This window comes from Lates calcarifer, linkage group LG21 (genome assembly GCF_001640805.2).
Source record: "Lates calcarifer isolate ASB-BC8 linkage group LG21, TLL_Latcal_v3, whole genome shotgun sequence".
NCBI lineage: Eukaryota > Metazoa > Chordata > Actinopteri > Centropomidae > Lates > Lates calcarifer.
In genome coordinates this window covers 19,827,980-19,854,582 of record NC_066853.1, presented here as the reverse complement: position 1 = coordinate 19,854,582, position 26,603 = coordinate 19,827,980, and the positions used below count along the sequence as shown (strand labels likewise).

Sequence of the window (26,603 nt, the reverse complement as noted above, 5' to 3'; positions counted from 1 at the left end):
AGCCTGGAAGACGTACAGGCTTTAAACTAAGGCACTGCATTAGAAAGTCTCATAAAATAGAAATCACCTACTTTACCACCAATATTTCAACATTTTTTTCAATCAGTGAATTTTAGCACTTGTATATTTCTCAAGGTGATTTTAAAAAAGATGAAAAGATCTCAACCTCAAAATTATTATGTGAAGAAGATTTTATGCTAATGGACATTTACAGCCATCTTAATCTGTATCTCTTTTGCTTGATGTCAACAATTAAAATGTTATAAAATGAAACAGGAGTAGCAATAGGGAGATGCAGAGTAAATGGATGAATGATGAACAAATTAATGAAAGAACACTGCCACTTAAATTCATTACTTTAATTTGCAAGAGTCTGCATCTGTCATTTTTCACATCACAGCCGGTGATGCCATAATTATAACACGTTCACTGACGATTAAAGTGAAAGAGAGTGGAAACAAATTACCACTCTCGCCATTTCTATTGCGTCATGCAGAGTGAATGTGTTACCGGGAAATCGCAGAGAGGCAACTTTTAAAATTAAGAGTCTCCAACTTAGAGTAGGTTTCAGGCTTAGAACTGCCTCTAAAACCAACTTGTATGCTAAACTTTCCAACTGATGACTCCACTAAAGTGTCTAAAGAGAAGAACTATTGATTTGTGTTCACCATCCAAACGGATTTAAATCTTTAATTAGCGTGGTGGCATGTGGCCAAATGTAAATTAGACATCTGACTTGTGATTGTGTCAAGATGTTGATGAAAGGTTCCAACACTGGCTTCTGGCGGAAACAGCGTTGTCTGTGGTGAAAATAAATCTGATTACCAAAATTGAATTGTAGGTAGTGTGTGTGTGTGTGTGTGTGTGTGCGCACGAGTGAGGGAGAGAGGAAGGGAGAGAGACCCAAATGCAATCTAATGCACTAATGCAAATCTAATGCACTAAAAGCCAAGTCATTGCTCATGTTGGTTGTAATTTTTTAAACTTTAAGCACAGAAAACGCATTTGATCCAGTCTGGAGTTTTAAGATTATCTCACATAAATAATGCTTCTAACAAAACAACCTACTCGCCCGTAACTGACTGCTACACTGCCATCTTGGCTTGTTTGTTGTGTTAATGTGTTACATCTGATTGGCTGAGCTGACTGAGTCACATATCTAGAATGCTGCCCATGTGGCAGGAACAAGTCACAGTAGAATAGCAGTTAAAAAAAAAAAACAAACACTGAAGTGGTGACAGAAAAATAGCTTCAGGCTACAATGTCAGAACAACCAACAAGAGGTTCCATCTATTTGTAGTGTGCACATGTACAACGTGTGAGTGCTTATATGGCATATATTTAATAAGCAATTAATTCTCATTTATGTATTTTTCTAACAATTAGCTGGAACAATGTTTTAACACCACAGGATCATACCTCAGACTGTGAAGAATGCCAACACTGCTCTACACCCTGTGTGGAGAAGATAACACCTGTCGACAAACTGACAAGACACAACTGGCAAATAAATGTTACCTGACACACTATTAAAGCACTTTACAAAACTAAGTGCTGTTTTGACATGAAAACAACCAGACCCAGCCGCTCGGCCCATTTAATCAAACTCCAAACCCTCAGAGGCTTAATAAATGTCCCTGCCAAGTTTCATAAATGGGGGATCAATTATAATTGATTTCACAGTCTGATACATTTATTAAAGTGACATCCATTTATTCACATGCTTACCTGTTTTGCCATCAGCCCCTGCTTGCAGTCACTGAGAGAATGAGCTGACTACCTCATACTTTATTCAAAGTATCACTTTCAGATTTTGGGTACATTGAAATAATTGCTACATTGCCAAGATCGATTCAATACATGCAGAGCAACACTTCATTTCTCACACTGGTCAGCCGTTGAGACGTCTCTATAATTTGCTAACTACACGATATGTACTATTGCGTGTGCGACAGGCAGATGAGAAATGGAATTTCCCTTAAGAGCAGAATAAATTAGTTCCAGGGTGTCACCTCCTGTCACACTGGGTGACATCCCCCCAGCAGATGAAACCTGTCACTCAGCAGAGCAGGAGACCATCAGAGATTATCTCATCTCACGAAAGACGTCGCCAACATGCTGGGATGAGCCATGGGTAAAAAGCTCCCCTGTGGCCGACTGGTACATTTGTTTTCTTATAACTTTAATGTTGCATCCATTGCATCAAGTCAAAAAATATGTCTGTATGCATATCCGTTGCCACAGTGCCTGGGCTAACTCGATCAACGGGCTTCAAAACACACATCGGGTGAAGACTGAATTAATGGCAATTTCTAATGCTTGTTTAGATTATGTGACGACTCAGTGCTGCACCATGCTATTTTCCCTGCCTCATGGTAAGGAAGATGGTGATGCTCATTCAGTCCTGCCTACAGTAATAGTAGTAGCCCACTGGATAACATTAAAGTTAAGCTCCAGTGGCATAATTCCCAAGAGATATAGTGTCCCACAGCCCCTAGTCACAGTACATGACAAAATGTACAGTGATAACATTGTGCTCAACTGTCAGACACGTAAAACATGGCATGAGAGCATCAGCGGTGACACACAGACTAAACTTTCCTTCATGCTCCCTGAAACACAAATGAACCATTGTGAAATAACTTCAGTGCTGACGTGGTTTCATGACATTTAAATTCTTCGTCCCCGTCGTGTTACCTGTTTTAGTTTATTGTGCATATTGGCACAAATTTTATGCTGCTGTTTCTGCAGCCTTGTAGGAAAGAATGTGCTCCTGCAGGTGCGAGACAGAATGTGGTTATTTGGCTGTTTGGCCAAGCTGTTATATGATTGTATCAGGTGGGCTTGTTGATCATATTTAACTGTGTGTGCTCAGTTGCCTGTGTACCTGTATGATTTAATATATCTACATGTGGTTTAATGTTGAGGCTGCTGTTGTGTGTGTGTTTCTGTCAAATGTCTGTGACAGGGAGTGTCAGGCTAGGTTGTCGTTCATCAGGAGTTGGTGCCTGCAATGTAACTTAATTATACACCAGTGATCTAACCAGTAATGTTATGGTAATGTTTTTTTGAAAACATACTGCACTAAGAATCTTGAAAGTAGGCCTATCTGCTTTTCTCTATTCCCAGCATGATTTCTGACTATGCTACTGATGAGTGGTGGTGGCTAGATTAGATTTGAGCACCTGTTAGAGTTATGATGGATTTTCAGTATTAGAAACTGAATTTGAATCCGGTCTGCTGCACCAGCATTGGCTTCCACTATAGATAATGACAAAAAATATCAGTTTGATTTTCAAAAATATTATGCTACTCCTACTGTCTATGCCCCTTTAACATTGTTATGCTTGACATTTGTCGTCAGACTTATTTCTGAGAATCTCCAGTAGAAATAACCATCTGTTTGTCACCTTATATAAACTTTGATATGCAACATATGATTGCTTGATACATAAACTGTGTTTCCATGAGGCAAATTCAAATCAGCGACAACTACACCCTGTAAGATAAGCAGACATTTCCAAAGATGGAAAACTGAGTTTTCTCATTATCAAAAGTGCAGTAGAGCATAAGCTGTTGCTTCACCAATTTTTTAAGCTTAGTTTTTTTGCACTTGACAGTGTACCTTTCTCTCCTTTGCACATGGCAAGTTGCATTCTCTCCTTCTCTACATCCCCAAACGGAGTACACAAGACAACTGTGAAACAGATGGTTATTTCTCCCAGAGATTCTCTGACCTTTGAAAAGTAGACTTGTGACTGGAAGGACTATAGTTGGAATTCAGAAGCAGATTGGAAAGTGAATAAAAAATTGTTTTTCCTCTCTCCGTAAGTGCTGCCCTTGTGCTCATGGGAAAGACAACAAAGCTCAAACTCCACTCATAGGTTTCATCATGTGCACCCAATTATTAACAGGGTCAAATCAACCTTGATAATAAATGTGATTCAACAAAATAAATAATTCCTCACACCTAAACGACAAAATGGTTTGTCAGGAGATTTCAAAATGACTCATAGGAGCATTCTGCTGATCTGGCACCCCATTCAGCAGAATGAAGACACACCAAATTACTTGATTAATGTTGGGAAAAGATGGTGGTAAGGGCCAAAGAATTATGGTTAGGCAAAACTAGTGAAGAATTGTGGTCATGGTTAAAAGAAACCACCATTTAGTACTGATAGGAGACAGGACATCCAACCATCCACCACAACCTCCTCTCTTCCACACCACCAACATTTTTTAAGGGAGAATTCTGGAGCATTTTAGACATCCATCATTTGTCTCTCACTGAGAACAGATACACTTTCACACGTACAAATGTATCAATGTACATCAGCTCAAAGAGAAGAAAGTCCCACGCACATCAACCAGTCCCATTTCTTCAGCGTTGTTTTTCTTCTAGGCACCAAGTTAAGTGTGATCTCCATAAGAAGCCATTCAAATCAAACAAATCTGCTATCTGTAGGTCATGAACATACCAGTGATAAACACATCTTTCAGTTTTCTTCTTATACACTTCTCATGGAATTTTCCTGAAAGCTATCTTTGTTTATTTCAGATATTATTCAGCCTGGTAAAGAAGGTTCAGCTGGCTGTAGATTGGTTGTGATGAGAGTTGGTGTGGACTGAACGGATCAATGCTTCAGTAGTCTTTACATGACAATAACATATCTGATATAAATTTCTAGTAAGACCTTTCACACTGGTGAAGAACGTCAATCTACTTCCAGCTTCCCTACTGAGCAAAAACATACTGCATATTGGCTAAACCTTCTTGAACAAACAACCAGAGCTGTTCTTTCTTTATAGGATAATTATTCTTCACACAACTACAGGAGTGAGTTCAGGAATACGTAAAGTCAATTCAGCAAACCGCCATTTGTGAGGACATTTGCTATATAAAATTAAACAGGACAAATGGCTTGCTGTAAACTGACTACATTGCTGGCTCTCTGGTCTAATATGTATAGATTAGTATTGATGTAACAGTTAAACTAAAAACACAAAGACCAAGTTCATGAAATCAGTAGCTTTGTTTCGCAGGTCTGGCCTGTGCCATCTATAAACCTCTCACTTCTGTAAGGTTAATAGCGTGGGACGTCGCGCCGTTCTGTTGATTAATTAGAGCTGGACTGAGGTCAGTGCCTCCAACCTTTTGCTGGGACTATAGCTCATAATAAACAACTGTATTTACATGGGAGCTGTGAGTGGGTGGACAGCTCCAGAAAGATCTGAGCCAGATGAAAACACTGCTGCCTCCAGATATAAATGTGATGAGTCACCAAAGAAAGAAACCAGTAAATTTGCCATAAATGTTTTTCCTTGTTGTTTCTATTAATACCTTGTTGACCTATATTAGTGGAAACTGCCTTGGAGCTCCAAATCACCACAACAAAACCAAAGACCTTGCTGTGAGTGATAAGCCTTTGAAATAGTTGAATACTAAAGAAAAAAAAATAATAATCAAATGCAACTTTGGCCAGACAGCAATGAAATGAAGTCTTGATGTTGTTGTATTGCTGAAGGCATAAGAGAAGCATCATGTTTTATTCAGTCTTTACGCATGAACCTCACAGACTGAATCTCTTGAAGTGACCAGCAGCAGGACTGGAAAGCTCTGTCTTTGGGCTCCATCCTTTGGTCAATATGCATAACTGCATCAACAAATATGATAGTTGAGGTTTTGTATGGTATCCAGATGCTTGGGTGGTGAACAGCAATGAATATCATCTGTTTTACAGTTGCTACTTGTTCCATATACATTGTATTTCTTGTAGACATTTACATAGATAAGATGGAGAGCGAACAATATCTCCTTGTAATGAAAGGTTTCTTTATGCAAAACAAATTTCAGACTCTCATACAGCCATACTTAGTCCCTCAGACAATCCAGTCTGACACATTAACCAACCATTTTTGTACCCGGTGAACTGGCTGACAAGAAGCAATCTACAAACTATGCAATATTGCAGCCGATTAGATCTCACACATCACTCCAAGGGACTTTTCATTTTCCAAATGAGTTATCCCGCCTGCACAAATGATGTAGCCGCATGACATCAAGTGTTAAATAAGCTTTGGACCAAGGCTATCCATTCTACTTTGTGGCTGCACTGTAATGTCTACTCCACCATAAAAATCTTATTTTCTATCCAATGCAGGTAAACGATCTCCAGGGATATTCATGTGCTCATTTAACTTTCTAATAGGGGGGCTTTAAAGACATGCAGATGGCTTCTCACAAAGACCAGATAGGCCTTCTCAAGTGCATCCTGGCATGAGAACAGTTGACTCTAAAAAATGCATGAGAAATGTGATGGTAGGTGGATGTGTGCTTCCCAGGGAAAAAAAAAACAAAAAAAAACAACTGGGACAGCATTCTATATTTTTCTTTCCCTGATGGTGCAGGATTTGATGTGATATATTGTGGATAATAATTGGTGTTAAATTGTTTGTGCTTGATTGTCTATTTGATTACTGATGCCAATCTGTCTTGCAGAGGACACATAATTATATGCATCTGTACTGTTATTGAATTCAAAACGAAAACCCAGAGGCTGGTAGTATATTCAACTCTGCTATAGCCGTTTAAACTGACACTGTTTGTTCACTGTGCCTCAAGTTCTGCACCAGCAAATGTAACTCCTTCTACCAAAGATACCCTCAATACTATCCAAAACGTCAGCTTGTCCTTGGAGCACAGTGGGAGACTCTTTCTCATGCTTATACACCCAGACAGAGCTGTCAAATGAACAGAGGAATAATACTGATTGAATAGCTGCATGCATATGCACTGTCAATGTGGTGGGAAAAGAATAACAACACTATTGTACAGGAATTCAGAAATTCAATGGCAAAAATGCATTTGCCTCAAATAGGATGCAGCTGATATTTTAACTGTAGTGCTCAATACAAAAAACATAAATTCAACAAAACAGATAATCCACCATAAAAAATATTGACAATATTACAACACAGCAGAAAAATAAAGATAAAGCATCTTGGTTACCAAATTTAGAAAGTGAATGTGTGGATTATTTGTTCATCTATCATTTCTTTCCTGTTTTTTCATGGACAAATTGTAATGAGATTCCTCTCTGTGACACTGCTACTAACTATGATATACTGTATAATCCTCTACTGGTTCCACACACAGGTGCATCATCTGGGATCAATTCTAACAACTTAAATAGGGTAAGTGTTGCCAAAGAAAGTGTAGCTACTGAGCTCAACACACTCCTCTGTATTGCTCGGAAGAATCTAAAGCCAAGTGCTCTGGGTATTGTCGTTCTCACTGATTTGAGGAGGGCAGCGACTTTTTGAACAAATGGTGGCATATCTCTGCTCCCCAGTGGATCACTTTAGAGAGTTTCCTTCAGCTGCCTTTGAGCTACATTGGCTTCATCAGGAACGGCCAGTATTGGTTTGAAGTGGATGTCATGCCTCAGCAGTGCAGCCCCCTTTTCATGCAGTATGAGCTGCAGCAGATTGTGGTGCATGCAGGTGCTGCATTATTGCACCAAAATGGAAGAAGTCAAAAAAATTACCCAACTATAGGATTTTGCACAATAGTGTGGGTAGTAGAGCTCATGATCAGATCACAGCATGACTCCATGACTCAGTCATGTGGTTTTTCTTCACAAACAACTGCTGCTTTAGTCTCCTTTTTTTATACTTATTATACTTATATTTATACTAGTTTTATACTATTACTGTACTACTATTATACTGTGAAAATTCAAGTATTCTACACACTATAAACTTGTCTCTCACAATCCATGCACTTACAGTGAAACTCTAAATTCTGCATACTATATACAATAATGTTAGTTGGAATGCTATTTCTTCATGTACTAGCCTACACAGGGTATGCACTGTCAGTGCATGCTGGGAAAGGCTGTAGCATCCTGCAGTCACAAGAGATAACAATTATTGGAAAGGGATGGAATTTGATGGATGTTATTTTTTTAAACCATATATACACTGTACATATATATATATATATATATACACACACACACACACACACACACACACATATACATAACTGAGGAATTTGACCTGTATTTGTCACTCAATTACAGTAATGGTGATGGTAGCTTCCACTTATGTGTTTTGAATTGTGGTGGTGGCCTTTTACATTCAAATTATAGATTGCACCTTTTAAATATATGGTAACACTAGATTGACAGAATAAAGCACAGCTGCAATGCTGTAAGACTCCCCCAACCCCAAACCCAACACACACGCTATTCTTCCGAAACCACAATCACATTTCACTCAACATCTGCAAAACATTCCCAGCAGGCCTGAAATGTACATTAGCCTGGGGAAATCTATAAGATTGGCTCACCTCACTGGGTTTAGTTTTGTTCCAAAAGTTTCAGTGTGTTGTTTTCTATCAGCCTGTAAGAGGTGGCAGAACACCTCTAACAAAGCAGCCTGCTCCACTTAAATCCCTGTGTTTTTGTCCAAGTAAACCATAAATCATCCATGGTTCATTATGACAGTTCCGGCTACGGTCCACCACATTACTTTGGGAAAACATTACAGTTACATGTCCACATATCCTGAATCCTAAAATTGGTATTTGGTTTTATTCGTTTTGTCCCTCCTCGGTGCCTCAGTTGATGCAATCATGGTTTTAATCATGGTTGGTTGGTTGGAAGAGAGAGTGAGTGATTGAGTGTGTGTTGGTGTGCATGGTGAAGCCAGTTCAGATTTTTGTTGTCATATTCTCAGAGGCAGAGCTGCTTCTGAGACACAAATCATTTTCGTTTTATGGCTGTTTTATGTCTTGTTCTACACTGTTCTTCACTGTTAATGTAATTTAATTTCAGTGTAGGAGCAGCCCAGTTTTAGACAGATATTGGAGCAGCCTTGATTGTCTGATGATTGTTTGTGATTTACTGGGCAGAACCAGATAAAGGCTGGTTGCCTTTTGTTGAGAAAGAATCGTGAATTGTGTGTGTGTGTGGCAAATTTCACTCATATCAACTTTGTATCACATATTATAGCATGTCAGAATTAAGCCTTTTTACCTGATTCAGGTGTTCAAGTGTCCACTATTATATATATATTTGTTTTTTGACCAATTTTCATCACATCTATCTGTATCAAGGAATTTCACATGGTGAGCCAATACATTTGAGACTGACTGATTTCAATCATTTCATCCACCAGATTTTTGCAAAGTGTTGCTAAAGCATAGTCACACTGAGGGTAGAGAGCTTGGCTATTGCTCCCATTAATTTTCTTTTGGGAGTAACAAAAACTTCATTCAGAGCATGACAGGGTGACAGGCTGGAGCACAGCAGACACATCAGTAAACTGTCATTTGGGAACGATGGAAAATTGCTGTGTGATAGCCAATCACACCACAGATCTGCCATATCATTAAAATAAATGTAAATACTATCCCATTATTTTGCTTCTGAATTAAAAGCACAGTCATATGCAGTGCCTGAATTAATCTGGTTGAAATCAGAAGCCAAACGGCAACAACAATACGAACTAGTGGTAAACTGAACTCTGATTTATGATGATGGATCAAACCACATGCAACAATATTGTGGGCGACATTAGTGGCGCCTGACAGCCTTGCCACATTCAGCTTTGCTGAACCAGAAGCAAAACAAAGTATTTCCACATTTCCACACAAGGAGTGCCATAAAACTTGTTTACAAATTCACAAAATAAGTCATAAGTCATAAATATATAATACACAGTAAGTACAAACTTTGGTTTGGGGGCAAAACTAGAGGAAGTGGACATTGCCTGTTACCTTATAACAGACAACTTCCCCTAGATATCCACTGCTCTTGTGCTGCTATGCAGTGGTTTGTTTTATCTATAAATAAAAATATGACTAATGCTACAGCATAGAAGTGGGTAGTCGACTATTATTAGGTGTACATGAAGCCATCAGGATGAACGGTTAATATTTCCCCCTCGCAGACAGGAAGTAGTATGTAGTTATTATGCTGCAGCACAGAGGGTGTTGCTAAAGATTTCCCATAAAAGGAGCACATTGTTTATTTGCTTAACCTCTGGTACCTCGGCAGTTATTCCCCATCTCTCCACAGAGCGGATTACTTTGTTTTAATCCAGCTCAGAGTGCCCCCTCACAGCACGCGATAGTTCTTCATCATCATAACAGGCCAGGTATCGACACACGGGCCCCTGTTTACCTCCATAGGGCAGAGGGATTAGGAGCACAAGCTTTGATGTCAGATTCACAGACAGTAGTGGAGCAAAGCTAAAGCCTCTCAGGGTTATTATGATATCCAAGTCCATTTCTTTACCCGACGTTATGAAGCAACGGGAGAGCCAGGATAGAGGAGAAGAAAAGGAAAATATGGAGGACCAACTGCAGCTGATTCCCTTTTATCTTATAATTTTATTCATTTTACATTTTATTTATTTATGTTTTGCTCTGCATTTGTACTGAAGGGATAACTTAGAAATTCTCTCTGGTGTGTTTATTAAAGTCCATCAGGAGCTTTTATTTTCAGAAATGTCCATTCCATCTAGTAAACTGCTAATGAGTAATACTGCTATCTCATTCACTGTTAGCAGTCAGATTTAATTTATTCATTGTCTTCATAATTGCTTAAAGAAATACAAAGGATGTGTCCATTGCTTTAACTTGGTTTTATGTTTTACAGCTGTTCTACCACTGTGGGTCAGTGTTTTTTGATTATCTCTTCATTTTTCTCTTGGCCCTCAGCAGGAGCAACTCCACCCTCTCAGCTCTTGGTTTTAGAGCCCGTAAACACGGCCAGTGTGTTTCCCTATTGACATAATCAGGTTGAGTGGTGCTGATGCAGTGACATTTGCAGTAATAGGAGACTGATAATCCTCACACAATTGCCTCTCCACTTCTGCACTATAGGGGAGGCCATGGGGGAGAAACTGTGCTTCTGCAGAAAATCTGCTGCTTACCGAGTGACCGTGAACATGATAGCCTAGCCCTCACTCTTTAACTCTTATTATTACCCTGTGGAAAATGGGTCCTGCAGGATCAAACTGTCTGTGCTGACTTGGTGAATGGGGAGCAGAGGGCCCGTCAGAAATAAAAGCAGCAAGAGCTCTCTCAAGTGGTAAAGAAGAAAACTTCGCTCTGCCCAGCAATCAAGAAGCTTTTTTAATCCTCTTGGATTTTTATCATCCAGGCAAATAACTATACTGTCTAAGGTTTTTAATTGCCTTTTTAAATCCTTGCAGTAATTTGTCCAGATCAGATTTTCTTCTCACAGCTAAATTAAGCCTTGGAATAGCCACAGAATACAGAATTGCAGCAGTAGAGCAGTAGACATTTAAAATTAGATACTTAAAACCTGCAGCATTAATCAAGCAGGTGTCATTAAGGCTTATAATTTTCTTGCAAGATGAGCCTCTTAAGTGTCAAATTCACATATCATAGCACACATGCTGTATACACAACCAATTTGGCATTTTTTAAATCGTTGCCTTAAATTGGATAAGGAAATGGTTTTACCACAGGTGTGAACTTATTCAGCATTTTTACAGCTGTGCGTATACTCACATCACACTCCATGGCCATGACGGAAGAAACAGGCTTAGCATATGATTCAGCTTTTGGCACCAGGTGTTACAGATGTCAGTCATTGTAGCAAGGAAGACGGTCTGGAGCTGAAATGATAAGTCAATAAGTTGATTAAATAGCAAAAAATTAAGCAAGAATTTTGATAGTTAATGAATTTTTGAGCTGGTCTGATTAATTTCCCTCAGTTTTTATATGATTCAGTTCAATATTTTTCACTTTTACAAGGTAATTTAAGGACCTCAAGCTCTGGGAGCTTTGGTGAACCATTTTTACTTTCAATCTAAATCATATGTTGGAACCCTACAACAAAGTCAGCACTGTATTTCTGGAGAATTTGCTTGCTATTCAGACTGAGTGGTCATTTCTTCACCACTCCCATTTTTTAGTCTGACATTGCCATCTCATTAGCCGTTCTATTTGGGGAAAGGATATGATTTTCCTCTAATCAATTTGCTGCATTGTGAAATTTCCTGTTATTGTACACCCCTGCATTTATGGCAGCTTTTATGTAGGAAAGATCTTTCACTTCAGACAGACTGCTGTCTTAGTATGAGAAAATGAACTGCACGCAACTTCAAAAGCATTTCCTTTGCCTTATACCTTATTGTGAATAAATCTTTTACCTCTCTTTCAAAATGTACGCATTATCAGCATACACTTAGATTTGTCTGAGGTACTTGCAGTTGCTTTCTAAGCCAGTGAGATCTGTAAGCCACTTTAACACTATAAGAAAATATGCACTCAGTTATTTGGCACTATTGTAAGCATGTCCAAGAGAAGTGACCACGTAGAAGTGTACAAGAGTTACAATTCATATATTCCCTCAACAGACTGTTGAGGGAATATATGATGACATTAAAAATATACTGTTTTTTTTAATGTCATCTGGGGTTATTTAACACACCAGCCTACATCCATATAATACCCTCTCAGTCACATCTCTTTGATGTCAGTTTTACAAAGAATAATGCCCAGTTAATATCTATGTGCACTGTCTTTAACTGCAGCTTAAACCCAACAGCCTGAAACTTTGTACTGTGTTAGCATTACCCAGTGTCTAATAAAAAATCTAAACCTAGACTTTACACCAAATGAGTACTGAACTAAAACATCTGGACACTAAACCCCAGTAACACTAAAAATGAAAATTTGAAACGCTGCAAACTAACCAGAAATCTCAATTTCTAACAACTGAAGGACCCTTTCTTGATAAACTTTGTGTTTCAGCTACTACACTTCAACATCACATCTACCTCGTCCTTTTAAAAGTCCCAAAAGCCTGTACCTTCATGAGCTCTCTCTTGTTCCAGATCACTGCTGCCAGTAATTGGAAACAACTGAAAAAAGCTGTGAGCTGGAACCATTTTCATCTCTGTGACTCACTTACACACATTTGCTGGAGATACTTGCAGTTACTTTCTAAGCTTGTGAGAAGCCTGTGACAAACCACAATGTTTCCATGTTCAATCGTGCCATTTTTGATTAATCTCACCTGTATTCATATCACTTACTTTAGCTGCTATCGGTTTCCCTCTGTAGTGATATCTGTATACTACCCCCTGCTGTTATCTGCCATTTGTTACATGCAACAGCACCTCTATTTAAAAGTTATTTTCTGCCTGCATACCCACGTCTGTTGCTGTGGAGATCCCTTAAGAAGCACGGTGATTTATTTCACCACTGTAGCTCAACTATTTGTTGTATCCACTGACTGTCCTTTGATTCAGTGATGTTTTTCTTGTCATCAGTTTTAAATATCTTAATTTGTTTCTAAATCACATGCCTAATTTTAAACAAAAGCAGGCCTCGATTAACACAAGATGGTGAACTAGGGTGTGCATACAAGTGCACAAAGGAAAACATGTATGGCAATACTATACATGCTGCGTCTTTACATAAATCTAGATGTGCAAATTGCATTGTAATGCAACACTATGTTTGCACCATATATTAACTGTGTATACTGCCGCTTACACCAGAGATTTGCTGTGTGTAAAATATTACAATTTTTACATGAGTGGTGCCCAACTGTTTCGGTTTGTGATCAATCAATGCAGCATCTATTTGAGGTTCCTCATCACAGTATGAGATGTGAGCAGTTTAACCAAAGAGGGTTTTTTTTCCTCCTCAGATGGTTACATTTGAATAATTTCTTGGGCCTGAAGAGATAAAGCTATCCAGTATTTCACAGGGAAAAGAAGCAAAGATGAGAGAAAAATGTTCAGTGTGCAGAGTAATAATGTATCATAGTCTCTCTATCCATCCCTGTGTCTTAAAAATTGTTTCTATATTGTTAAATATTTTTTTCCAGCTGTGTTTGCTAGTAAAGTATTATGTATACGTGAAGTATAACACCAGTTAGCACACATCATATGCTAACTGGTGTTATTGTCACACCATGGGCCTACGTGCCAAACAGCTGCAGAGTGACAACCATCCCATGTAGAACAAAAGCACCATCATTTCAACATCTTGAGCAGTGCTACTCTCCTCATAGCATCTAACCACATGTACCAGACTGTCACACTACTGCACAAAAATTCAACATGTTGACCATACACAGTAAACCATACTTCATGAAAATAATGTCACAGAGACAAATATGAGAAACTGTTCCTAAGAATCCAAAAACCAAGCCAAACAGAAAACCCTTCCAACATCCAATTACCAAACTGCATCACACTGCATGCAGTTCATGGAATACATGTCTTTCCTTTAGAAGACCCTCTTTTATATTAAACCTACAGAAGGCAGGTTTTGAACTATTTTATCTAATCTGGATGTGTTCTGTAACAGTCCAGTTATAAAACGTATTCTTACGCCAGCAATGTACAAGCAATACAGTATATCAAACTTGCTGATGGTGATCAGTAATTTTCTTGGTGAGGTGCAACGCAACAGCTCACTGGTAAGACAGCAGTTTTCCCCTAAGACCAGTCGCCATTCTGTCAGCCTTATTTTGAAAGGCTGCAATGAATAGCAGCTTCCTGGACTTACTCAGTAATGGTTCCACATTGACATTCTATCTGCAGCAAGCTGCTGCTATCCATGTTTCTCCAGCTTCATTTTGAATTCCAGCCAGCCTTAATGTCAGACCATTATACCATCTTTCCTGGGCAGTTTGTAGATTTCTATCCACGTGAAGTGCAACAGCATTACAGACATTTGGCATTAAAAAAAAGTCTGATGGACAAACAGTGCATATGAAATTCCCAGCAACAGCTCCAGAGTTGTTGTCAGCTGTCAGGTTAACTACACCCTAAAGTTTTATATATGTAAACCTGACAAAAAGTAATGTAACTGTGATAAATTAACAGAAAGGCTACAGATATTACTGACATTGCCCGCAGATAGACTCGCCAATGAGCCTCTAGTAATAGAGCCTTACAACACAGGGACCCACACAGTAACTCTGTCAAAGGACCATAAATGTGCTCCTAGTGACTGTCAAAGCTCCACCAGACTCCCCGACTCCCCATTAGAGACACAGAGAGTCTGACAGCAGCTTCTCATGGTTGGTTAGCTCCGACTACCGGCTCTACCTCCTGCTGTCCCAGCAATACTAGGCAGTGGTCAGTCCCATGTTTTTTTGTCTTGTAAATCACACCCTTTTCCCTCCCTCCTCTCCTGCACTTTTTAAATCTGCTGAGAGAAAGGCTCCTAAATGTTCAACTTTCAAGATGGCAGCATTGTGCTTAGTACTCCCCCCTGTGGCTGCAAGCTGTACTGCAGTAACACTGAGGTGACGGCACACTGTCAGCCCCACTACCTTTATTTGTCAGATATAGTTACATGGCAAATTAAAGGCTCTGCACATCCTCACAGATGTTTTCAGTTATTCTGGACTCATTAAACCTCTAGTGTAAGACTGTAAGCCTCAAACCCCACAATGTCACTAAACTCTGTGTCAATAATAATTATTACAGAGTAGGTTTCATGCCCTAATGGGTACAATGACACCAACAGAGAGGTAAGGGACATGTCAATCATGTGCAGTTTTTATATGCCTAAAGTCAACAGTCAACATTAGTGTAGACTGACTATAGGTGGGCAGGAGCTCTAAAGGTGTACATACAAAATAGTGCATGTGATCAAGGCCATGTCCTGTATCATCAATCATTCATCTACTAAACAGCATAATAGTGTAAGTTGTCACAGCAGAGTGGAACAGGGATGAGTCCTAAAACACGGAAGTAACTTAGCATTTTAGCACTACCACTTCTCTCGTCCCAAAGTCAATGGATTTTCTTTTAAATGCCTGAAATAAGGTCTGTGGTTAACACAAGTTCAAGACATTTTCTCGCTTTATTCTACAATATAAAATATGTCAGAAAATATCCCGTTTGTGATTTTTTTTTTACGTGTCTAAAAAAGGCGATCGCTAACAAGCGGCTCAATGAGACTACAGATGGTTGTCAACATCATAAAACCGCACACGAAAACTGTTTTACTCACCAGTCCGCCTTTACAACCTCATTGTGTTCATACTCACACTTCCTGTAAACTATTACTAACATTACAGGCAAGCAAGGCTTTTGCGGAAGGCGCGCTAAATTAAATTACAAGTCGGAAGCTTCGTGGTGATGACGTTGACGTCATGCGCCTGTGGCGTAGTTCGCTTATAGCCTAACATTAGCTTTTTACTTCTGGCGGCCGTATTTAGGCTTCAAATATCACAGAAGTTGTGTTCATTTGTGATGATTATCTTGCTGAAAGAAAACGTGTAAGTATTGCACACTCTTGTTGGCAACGCACCTTATTTTCTGCAATAATCCAAAAACCCATGGAAAAAATCCCATTGGCAATTTGTCGAGAAAACAGGGGTGATGCGAACTTCCGGGTTCCACTCTTTTTGTACAAGACAGGTTCAGTGATTTTAATGGAAGAGATTGGCTGTGGCCAAGCCTTGCAGGCAGGCAGACTGGTAACTGGGACAACACCAGCCACAGAATTGGAAGAACTAAGTCCAGTAAATGCAGAACATGACTGAAAATAGCTGGTATTTATACTGTGAGTTGATTGGGGAATGGGAAACAGGTGGTGTGGGGAGTCAGGTGACTGAGACAGGGAGAAAGAAAAAGACCCAGGACATCTGGTGGGCGGATGAAGCGTGGCAGGGGACAGGGACAAATGGCAAAAATGAAGAGGGGTGAGACAGGAATCGTGACAGTAAGTAGATACAGTTTGTTCTATACAGACTAAAACTGCATTCTGTATAATGAGTACTTTTATTTGTGATACTTATGTTTAAGTAATATTTTGAATACAGAGCTTTACTCATAATGAAGTATTTTGCAGTGTACTGCAACTTTTACCGAAGTAAAGCATCTGAATACTCCTTTCACCACTGTATTTCCACAGTACTCAATAACTTAAAATCCTGTGAGATATGAACACCATGATAAAAGATTTCTCATCACTTTGCACTGAGCAGAAATCTTCAGACAGAATATTTCATAACATTTTCACTCTGTCTCCTCTTTGCCATAATGGCAGCAGCTCCACAGCATGCATGTATCCCTGGCCTGCATTTTTGAGTAAACCAAATACAGATGTGCTCAGCACAGGCAAATCTCAAAGTCCACCACTGCTTCCGCCCCCTTCTTTGATTGGCTGGTGGAAATGGTAGAGGTTAGGGGAGAAAGAATTCTCCATCCCATGATTTTCCTTTTCTGCCATCTTTCTCTGCTTTCTTTACAGATGCCAGTAAGATGGCATCAGCACATGACAGAGCCGTACTCCAGGCAATATTCAACCCCACCACCCCCTTTGGAGACATCCCAGGCCTGAACCAAGAGGAGGAATTAATTGATGATGGTGAGCGTGAGCTTCTGACTTGATGTGTCTCTACATATCATGTCATGGCTTTTTATGTTTATCATTTCATAGCATATTGAATTTATTTGAACGCATTCCATTCCTTCGACTAAAAAAAAAACATGACATTTTAATCCAAGTTGAGTTCTGGGTGACATTTCTGTGTTTTCCTTGCCACGGTACCTGTCAATTGAGTTTGAGTGGTTTTCAACCTGTTTATCTCCTCCTGCCAGACAGTGGCTTTGACACAGAGTTGCTGAAGCAAGTGAAAGAGTTGGAGATGCAGGGTGTCTCGGCAGCAGAGGCTGGGGATTTGCAAGCTGCACTTCAACTGTTCAGCCAGGCAATCCAGATCCTGCCTCAGCGAGCCTCAGCCTATAACAACCGGGCACAGGCCCTGCGGCTGCAGGGAAACACAGCAGGTACATGCCACAAATTCAATAATAACTCTTTCCGTAGACACCGCAGTGTGCCGACATATCAGACTGTGAGTCTAGGGCCAGCATGACACCATATCAGAGCTTTGTCTATCTGATGCACTGTGTCAACAGTGTTAACTGTACAGACCTTGTGTTAGCTTCTTTTACCTGCTGTCTGTCACACGGTTGACAGGGTACACTGAATGTACAGAATTACAGGGATTTTGCTCGAGTCATATCTGAACCATCTCAAAATTTAAGAATCCATTGTACGTGTTTCTTTTCATTTACTCCTTTGATATTTAGGGGATCAAACATGAAACAATTTTCTTTACAAATCAAAGAAATTAGCAAGTGTTCCCAATATTTTATAGATTCAGCGTAACATTGTTTCCATTGCACAAATTGTAAATGTAATAGGTTACAGCTAATGCTTGTGTTACAATCCTGGTAATTTTTTTTTTTTTTTCTTGGATTGTGCAACCTCTTTGGAGCATGTCAGTATAACTGTGATGTTTTTACACTCACTCCCAGGAGATCTCTTTGTCAATCACACCTTGTATTCACCACCTGCACCATCTGTGTCTAAAATTGGAGTTTCTATATTTAGGTGGTGCTTTTCAATTTTCTTTAACCCGGTGCTAGTTATTGTTCACACTGATTGACAAGAATCACTGAATCTGAATCAGACTGAATCACTGCTGTAATACAGAGTAGCACTGTATTCATCTGAAATTGTCATTGTTTATTACTTGAAAGTAGTACAGGTATTGAGATTGCCAATACATTTAAGACTACTGTACTTTTTGGGTGAATGAAATCAAATGATAGCTGATTGTTAGTTTATATTCAGTTATATTCAGTGTGTGATAATATTAGAATTACTGTAAAATATGTTTGACATCATTCATCAAATTTACTTCCTCTCAGGAGCCCTGGAGGATCTGGACCAAGCCATTTCTCTGAGTGGCGACACTGGACGAACTGCCTGCCAGGCACTGGTGCAGAGAGGCCTTTTACGTAGATTAGCATGTCAGGATGATGGAGCCAGAGCAGATTTTGAGAAAGCAGCTGCGCTTGGAAGTGAATTTGCTCGACAACAGGCTGTGGTTCTTAATCCCTATGCAGCCCTGTGCAACAAAATGCTATCAGAGGTGATCAACAAACTACGTAACCCTGAAGTGTCTGGGATGCAGTAGTTGATGTTGACAATTTGTCACTTGTTCACCTTCTCTGTTTTGAAGTCCTTGGTTAATAAAAGAACATTTTTCTAGCTTTTAATCTCCTTTTTTATTCCACTGAGTGCTTTATGTGTGCTGTTGTAAAACAAATTAGGCAGACTGCAAGTCAGATTTATTATAGTATAATGTCAGTGACACACATAGATCACAGTCCTCTCATTATCTTCAACAAAGAGAGTCTACATTAAAAACAAAGCATTCATTGCTGTATTTAATCTTATGTGACATATGGGACATGTGATATCATGTTCAACATTAAAATATCAAACTCATTTCATGGTGTGTGATGTGTCACCATTCCACGCTCATGAGGCACTTCAGCTTTTATCCAGTAGATGTCAGTCTTGTCATGTTGAAAAACAGTCAACATCAGTAACGCCTTGCTGCTCTAAATTTTTTTAAACTAATGTTTTTCACCATAAGAAATGAAGAAGGATGGAAGAAACAACACTAGTCTGCTCAACATGGTAAACAAAGGCAAATTAATTGATATCTCAGGTTATGAGGACCACTCTCAAACTCCAATTCAGTGTCCTCAGGGGGATTATTTGAAGAATCTTCCCCCAAGTAAACCTTTAACCCTAGAACACTAACGTTCACTTTTGTAACACCATCACTAACATTGGGTATATTTTACCCGATGTAATAAACACAACAATACATGGCAAATTGAAGTACTCTTTTTTTCATTTCCATCTATACAACATCTCATAAAATGAAAAAAAAAAAAGGTATCATGGGGGGGTCCTTATAAAAAGGCTCTAAAATGAATGAAAAATTAGCCATTAGTCATTAACAAAAAAATCCTAAAATAATAATAATAATAATAATAATAATAATAATGGAGCTGGGAACTTGTTCTTTGGTCCAACTGTTCTTGGGACATGTGAGCCTTGTCCTGTAAAGTTACAGTCTCCCTGAATCACTGATAACTCTGGGAGAGATTAACAAAGTAGCTAGCTAAATAACTTAGCTCTACTATCAAAGAAGAACTCTGCGTACCTAATTATTGCCAAAATAAACAAACTTTAGCAATGTTTTACTCATTTGTTGGCATGCCAGAGTCACCGAGCCTGTGACAGGATGATAGTTGTGCATGATATGGGGCAATTAATATGGCAGGCCTGAAAGTTGTTACCCTTGATTTAATACACAATCACTAACGTAGGGTGAAAATCACTCGAAATGCGTGCCTGTAGAAAAAAATAGGGATGGGAGCAGGGAAACACGACTAACTTCAATGATGTCAGTGAGCACCCTGAACCCAAGGACCCACGCAACTCAGACAGCGGCAACACAGTGAAAATCATGAACACAATTGCATGGCTGAAAATCACCCAACGTTAGTGTTCTAGGGTCTAAAGCACTGTATAGATAGATCTATCTTGTATTGTCTGCCTACCGGCAAAATGATTTGTGGAGATGTTAAATAAAAGATGTGTAAATCACACAATTCTTCAAAAAACTGCAGTTTCTTCACATATATAGTATCTGTCCGCAAGGCTTCATCACACAAGATCTCTGTATTCCCCTCTGTTTCTATACAGTAGCTGCATATGCAGAGGCTTTATCCACTTTGCAGTTTTGTGGGTGCATACATATCACGTCTGAGTGATTCTTAACATGGCACTGCTTGTGATGCTGTCGTGCCACTGACCCCGGGGCCATGAGCGTTATCTCTTATGCTTTACTTCTCCATGTTTGTCTCTGACCTCTCCCAGACAGGCTAAAACCACCGGCTCAGTGCGTTCCTCTCTCTGGTAGAAGGAGCAGGTTTTCAGGTGATCTGACATAGAAGGAATATTGCTGAAGCTCCATCTGTCCACAGAGGAAAACAGAGAGCTGAACTCCCAAACCTGTAAAACACAGAGACAGAGCTGAAGTAGGTGTAAGAGGCTGCTGTCAAGGCATCTATCAACTGTAGTGTGGCTACGAGGATAACTGTATTTTTAATATCCATGGAATCTAGATCACAGAGTATTTTTATCACATGTTAGGGTGTGATGCTATTTCTGTTTTGGCCCACAACAATTTATACAAATTATTCCCTTCACTGGCGAGCAAATACCCAGCTGTCACCCACACAGCCTTATCAATCCTGTGTTTCCATGAATGATCACATATCTGACTTGTTATGGTAGCACTGTGTTTACTGGCAGCCAAGCCTCAGGCCATTCCACATCACTGATATCATTGGCATGCTCTTTGTCTCATGATCACTGCAGCACAGAAATAGTAAATATAAAAATACACACTTGCACATTTATACAGTATTTATCCTTTATTACCTCCAGCACAGAGGTAACATGTTTCACCACATACTCTTTATGCACAACTGTTTTTTTTTTTTTTGCCAGTACACTGGCTAATTTCCCTCAAAACATTTTAATTGCTTTCCAAGGCCTGATCTCCAAATTCTTGTAAACTGCCAAAGCTCTGAGATACATAATGCAGTTGCAATTAAAACTAGATAACATTCACTCATAACAGTACCTCAAGGAATCTTACACATTTAATGGCATGTCATCTATATATTAAGCTACAGCAAAATTCTGAATTTAAATGATCTCAGCTCAGTGGTCAATTTCATCCTTATACACACTTCTCATAATTCCACACAGGATTTAGGTCATCTCAAAACATTAAGACAGCTGTGGGGGGTATCCACAAGGCTCAGTCCACTAAACCAGTAGGCGTCCTTGTGGCCTAGCGGTTTAAGCCACAGGGGTATAAAGTCTAGCTTAGTGGTCTACTGTAGACAAAGAATGTCTGGTTTAATTCCAGCCATTGCATGTGACCTCCCTCACTACCATTTCCCTAAATTTCTCTACTGTCAACTATCAAACTAAAGCAAAGCTACCACTCACATGACATTGGTCGTCTATTTGATCTTTCATACACTGTCACCTGATTTTTAGAACTGTTTAATTGCTTATTTGATGTTGTTTTGTCCTGTAACGCTGCCATTCTGGTCAGGTCTCTCTTAGAAAGAGGTTGCTAAATAAGTAAAACAGAAATAAATAAATAAATAACAGATGATTATGCAGTCTTCTCAAAGGTTTGCCCTCTCTAAGTGCCTCTTACAGAGCTGCTGCTGACTTGTTTTAGGAATTTTATAATGTAGAACAAAATCAGCATGTGCAACATTAAATGATGCTTTGCTCAGCTGTCTAGTTATCAGACCATTACTTCAACACCAAAGTCAGAGAAGAAAAAAGCATTAGCTTTTTCTAAACATCTTCCTCCTGTGTTTGGCCTGACATGCAGCTGTTTTTTGATAAGACCTCAACAAAGAGTAGCAAAACTCCTGTGGCTCCTCCAGCGGGAACCCATTAATGTTGCCACTGTTGTGATTTAGTTTGTAATACTGTTAGAGAGGACTGTTGAGAATCTGAAGAGTGTTTACATTGGTGCAGCTGTCACGCTGTATGAATGACTGAAATTTTCCAATGACAGTTAACGGGATGGGGTCAGATACTAAAAAGGGAACCAATATAGAAGTTTGGCCTGCCTTGTGTTTACTTTCCCTTCACTGAGAACAAGGTTGAGATCAAAACAGCATAAGAGATGGATTGACAGTACTCATTTGGTCAAATAGATAAATATAAATGTGTGATTTATGACAGATGATTCAAACAAAATCAAATGCAAGATATTGCATTTCATTTTATGACAGTTACTAAGACAAAAAAAATCTGAAAATAAATAAATAAAAACTTAAGGATACTTGCTTTCTTTCGGCATCGCCAGGAGCTTCCCCCATGAGAATATGTCTTTTTCTCCCACTTGAGGGAGACCATCCCTCTCTCCTGCAACAACGTGGCGCACACCTCTCTCATCAGATGGGAGACCTGAGACAGCTGAGATAATGTAAAACTGTCAAGGTAACCTGCAATGTGCTGAAGAATTTCCAGAGGCAGTCTGCTCAGGGGATCCAGATTATGTGCACCATTCCTCTGAGGGCTGAGGGTTTTCCCGCCTTCACAGAGGGATGAAGCGACTTGTGGCTGGAGGACAAAGGTGCTGACATCTTGGCAGAATTTGATTGTGGCTTGGTGACCTGCGGGCTGAAACCTTGTCTGGGCGAAAGTACAGCCGAGGTATGCTAAGGGGCAGCGCTGCTGTAACCAGCCACTCAGAGAGGCCTGTATGTCAGAGTGCACATTCCTGAAATGAGAGCGGTATTCGTCACGGCGAAAGAAGTGGCCACACATGTAGCTGAAGGCTGAGCTTGTTTTGTTATGTCTTCTGGTGACAGACTCTGCTTCAACATGCACATAAAGACCATGAGGTTTGTCTGCGATTACATCAGCGAGGGATGCATCTGTTTTGAATGGAGCAGAGCAAAAGTTGTATGTTTGAGTTCCTATATCGACATAAAACCCATCTATTGCTGTGCTCTCTGAGATCAAATGTCCTTTCAGTTCCTTTTCCAGGGAGCACAGAAGTGTGGTGCTAACCTCGTCAGACTTAGGAAGGTCCTCGACTGGCACGCCCAAATCTGCGGTGTCAACACTCTGGTGTACAGTCTTGGCTTGGTGTGTAGGGTCCTTCAGATGACTGCGCTTTGCTCGATAGCTGGTGGGAACATTAAACGAGCGGATGGTTTTGACCTCGATGGGTTCCAGGTTCCCGTAAACAAAATCTTTCTCTCTCGGGGTGCAAGCTGCAAGTTGGCCAAAGTTGATCAACATTGCCCCATTGTGCACCAGATACATGTTATATTCTGCAATGTTGACTTCTTTGCCCAACCTCTCAAGGACGCCATCTTGCCATGGCGCAAGACCAGTTGCACCATCCATGCTTGTAGCAGCAACAGCATTTTCTTGTTTCAGGTGTGAGTCTCTTCTTTCTCCCTGACAGTTTGATGATTCTTGTTCCTCCTTTTCCTTCCCTTTCTCTTGCTTCTTACTCAGGTTTTTGACAGTTTGCTTGCATCCCTCCATCTCCTTCGTGAATATCTTCTCCCAGGAGCTGTAGTTCTGAATACTCTCCACGTCCCTGCTCTTTGCCAGAACATCCCGCTCCTCTTGACTGAGTTCTTTTTCCTCCATCCTTGCACAGCCGTTTTCTCTAAATTCACCACAGTCTAAAGAGCAGGCTGCTTCCTCTTCAGGACAGTTGAACCCAGCAGTAATATCCTGGAGGGAAGGATCCTCCATCATCAGCTCAGGAAAAATACTCTTCATTTTTATGGATCTAAACAGAAGCTCTTGGTCCCTTAGAGCCATTGCAACATCGAGTTGTAGCTCGGTTTGAGGGATATCTGAAACATTTCTATAGAACGTCAAATCAGCCTCAGAAACAGGCCAGCGGTTCCACTCCTGAGAGCAGCAGACCACACTGGCAGGACAGACCTCCAGGTGTTTAGCCAGCCTGTGGCGCAGCATGGTGAGAGGACAGCCATAGTTGACGTTGAGGCAGGGGACTGTCTCATTTGGACAGAGGAGCTGGTGCTCCTCTTGCTTGCACATATGGAGGGTGGCGCCACAGTTTTTTCTGCACTTGATGACCATGCATGAGACAGAGGTCTGCACTGGGACTTGGCAGTGGACACTGTAGCACTTGTCGCAGTGCTCATGATGACCTACTGCCATCTTTCTGTTCTTCACCTTTAAAGAAAAAAACAACACAAAACAGCAGGGAGTTTTGCAACATCTTTTGCATGATGTTACCTTAATTAAAATCTACAAGTGTTTATACTCTCTATTATATGTTCAATGCTGATTTCAAATAGTAAAAACAAATGTGCTTACCATTTTGGTTTACCAACAAATCTTCAAGAGCCTCTGAGAAGAGTTTCATGCAGGAAACATGGTTAGATTTACATTTTTTTAACTGTACATTGAAACTTATTACTTAGAAATAAAGGTATGAAATGATGGAAATAATATGTTAACATACAAGTCAGACAAACTTTATAAAGAATAATTACAAAAAGAATAAAGAAATCTATAAGGCATGTCACACACAATCTGCCTGCATAAATACAAATACATAAAATGTTTTTTTCAATATACAGTCAATTAATAAAATAAATACCTTATCTTTAACATACAATGAGGAATTACATGTTCAGCTCAACAAGAAATTTGTAGCACTTGTAAATAAAGTCGACAAAAGGAATAGTAAAAATAAAATTTCTCACCCTTTGTTCCTCTGTGCCTGTCACCTTGTATTTGCTGGCACCTCTGAATAACCTCTGCACTGTGTCTGAGCATTATAAATAGACACAACAGAGGGGCAGACAGGCCAGTGGGACGGGGCACCATTGTCACAGCCATTAAGAGGCAAGGTCAAGTTACAGCCCCCACCACTGCTTCACTGTGAGAGGGTGGTGATAATAGCAGGTAATCTGTCAAGTTCTCAACAGTTTAACCACTGTGTGTTCAAAAACATCAAAATCTTAACTATTGCAATACATTGGCTTTACATACACTCTCAACTTGTATATTCTATTTCAGTGATGAGTGTGTGTTTAAAATTATTACACCATTTGAAAATAATAATCGATCAATCAAAATAAATGTGCTTTTTAAAATATCTTTTACAGATGGGCATCTCCTATTTCCAAATTTGTTTTTAGGTGGCATGAAATTATTAATTATGTTTGATTAATCAAAAATATAATTATACTATGCTTATTTGTCTTGACCAGTGTCCTCCACTAGATGTCAGTCACACACTTTCAAAAACTCAAACATTTCTCCAGCGGCTGTGTGTGCTGTCAGAGGAATTAAACAACATGGATTAGTTAAATTATTTGGAGTTACAATGTAAGATCAAAAAGGTAAAAAATGTAGGTTTTAACACAAGTTAGTTTAAATTCATCTCAATGATTGATTGTAGTTGACTGACAGACAGTTTTAGGAACCATGTAATGTTTTTTTGAGGGAATTAGCTGGGGGGAAAGTTAGTTTCATCACGTTGTTTTGGTTCAACATAGAAACTGATGTATTTTCGACACCTTGTATTATTTATGGAGTAGACGCAAATAGCTGCCTCTTTTCATGAAATCATGATTGAGTGGTGTCGTAACATAAGCCTCTGCTGCTGTACAACAGCACAGTTGATGCACAATACAGTGATCATTATTTGGCAACTCCGATAATGTATACATCATACACGTCACACTATGTTGTTTGTCATTCACACCTCTTCCATTCTTTTGCAGAAATACTGCGTTGTGCAACATAATGGGGCATTGATCTAGTGTAACTAGCTTTAACTAATTACACTCATTTACATGAAGGCTGGCAGAACTATCTTCCCCTTCATTCCCCACATCAACCCGCAAACACCTCCTGACACCTATTTTCTACCCAGTGTTAAAATGTGCTGGATCCACAATTTGCAGCTGGAGGCCTTCATGTAAGGTTTTTTTTTTTTTTTTTTTTCACCTGGCACAGATTACAATGAACAGCTTATCAGAGGCAGCTGCTTCGCTCTGTATAGGCTCTGCAATCAGCATACATTTCATCAAGAGAGAGACAGAGAGAGAGAGAGAAAGAGACTTCAGTGTTGGAAAAAAAACAACTTCTATTTCAGTGTCTTGTT

The 26,603-nt window shown here is 39.6% G+C and overlaps 2 protein-coding genes across 2 annotated transcripts; one reads left to right on the top strand and one right to left on the bottom strand.

Moving 5' to 3' along the window:
- Window positions 1-16,706: 16,706 nt before the first annotated feature.
- On the top strand, window positions 16,707-19,078 carry ttc36 (tetratricopeptide repeat domain 36). The gene is made up of 4 exons (XM_018665510.2): window positions 16,707-16,738; window positions 17,270-17,386; window positions 17,620-17,808; window positions 18,736-19,078. The coding sequence occupies exons 2-4, from the start codon at window positions 17,281-17,283 to the stop codon at window positions 19,002-19,004; spliced, it is 564 nt and encodes a 187-aa protein (XP_018521026.1). The 5' UTR covers window positions 16,707-16,738; window positions 17,270-17,280; the 3' UTR covers window positions 19,005-19,078.
- Window positions 19,079-19,141: 63 nt separating this feature from the next.
- Window positions 19,142-25,260, bottom strand: LOC108876162 (F-box only protein 40). Its single transcript, XM_018665507.2, has 4 exons — window positions 25,195-25,260; window positions 24,803-24,835; window positions 22,778-24,658; window positions 19,142-20,902 (listed from the first exon to the last, which is right to left on the bottom strand). Exons 2-4 carry the CDS (start codon window positions 24,803-24,805, stop codon window positions 20,720-20,722), a joined length of 2,067 nt encoding a protein of 688 aa, XP_018521023.1. The 5' UTR covers window positions 24,806-24,835; window positions 25,195-25,260; the 3' UTR covers window positions 19,142-20,719.
- Between the last annotated feature and the right edge of the window lie 1,343 nt (window positions 25,261-26,603).

What these genes read in the sequence shown, in the direction of transcription:
- ttc36 (XM_018665510.2), top strand. Translation starts at nt 17,281, where the DNA reads ATGGCATCAGCACATGACAGAGCCGTACTCCAGGCAATATTCAACCCC. An exon ending in GGAGGAATTAATTGATGATG is followed by an intron (nt 17,387 to 17,619) that starts GTGAGCGTGAGC and finishes TCCTCCTGCCAG; the next exon opens with ACAGTGGCTTTGACACAGAG. An exon ending in GCTGCAGGGAAACACAGCAG is followed by an intron (nt 17,809 to 18,735) that starts GTACATGCCACA and finishes ACTTCCTCTCAG; the next exon opens with GAGCCCTGGAGGATCTGGAC.
- LOC108876162 (XM_018665507.2), bottom strand. An exon ending in CCTGGCGATGCCGAAAGAAA is followed by an intron (nt 20,903 to 22,777) that starts GCAAGTATCCTT and finishes TGTGTTTTACAG; the next exon opens with GTTTGGGAGTTCAGCTCTCT.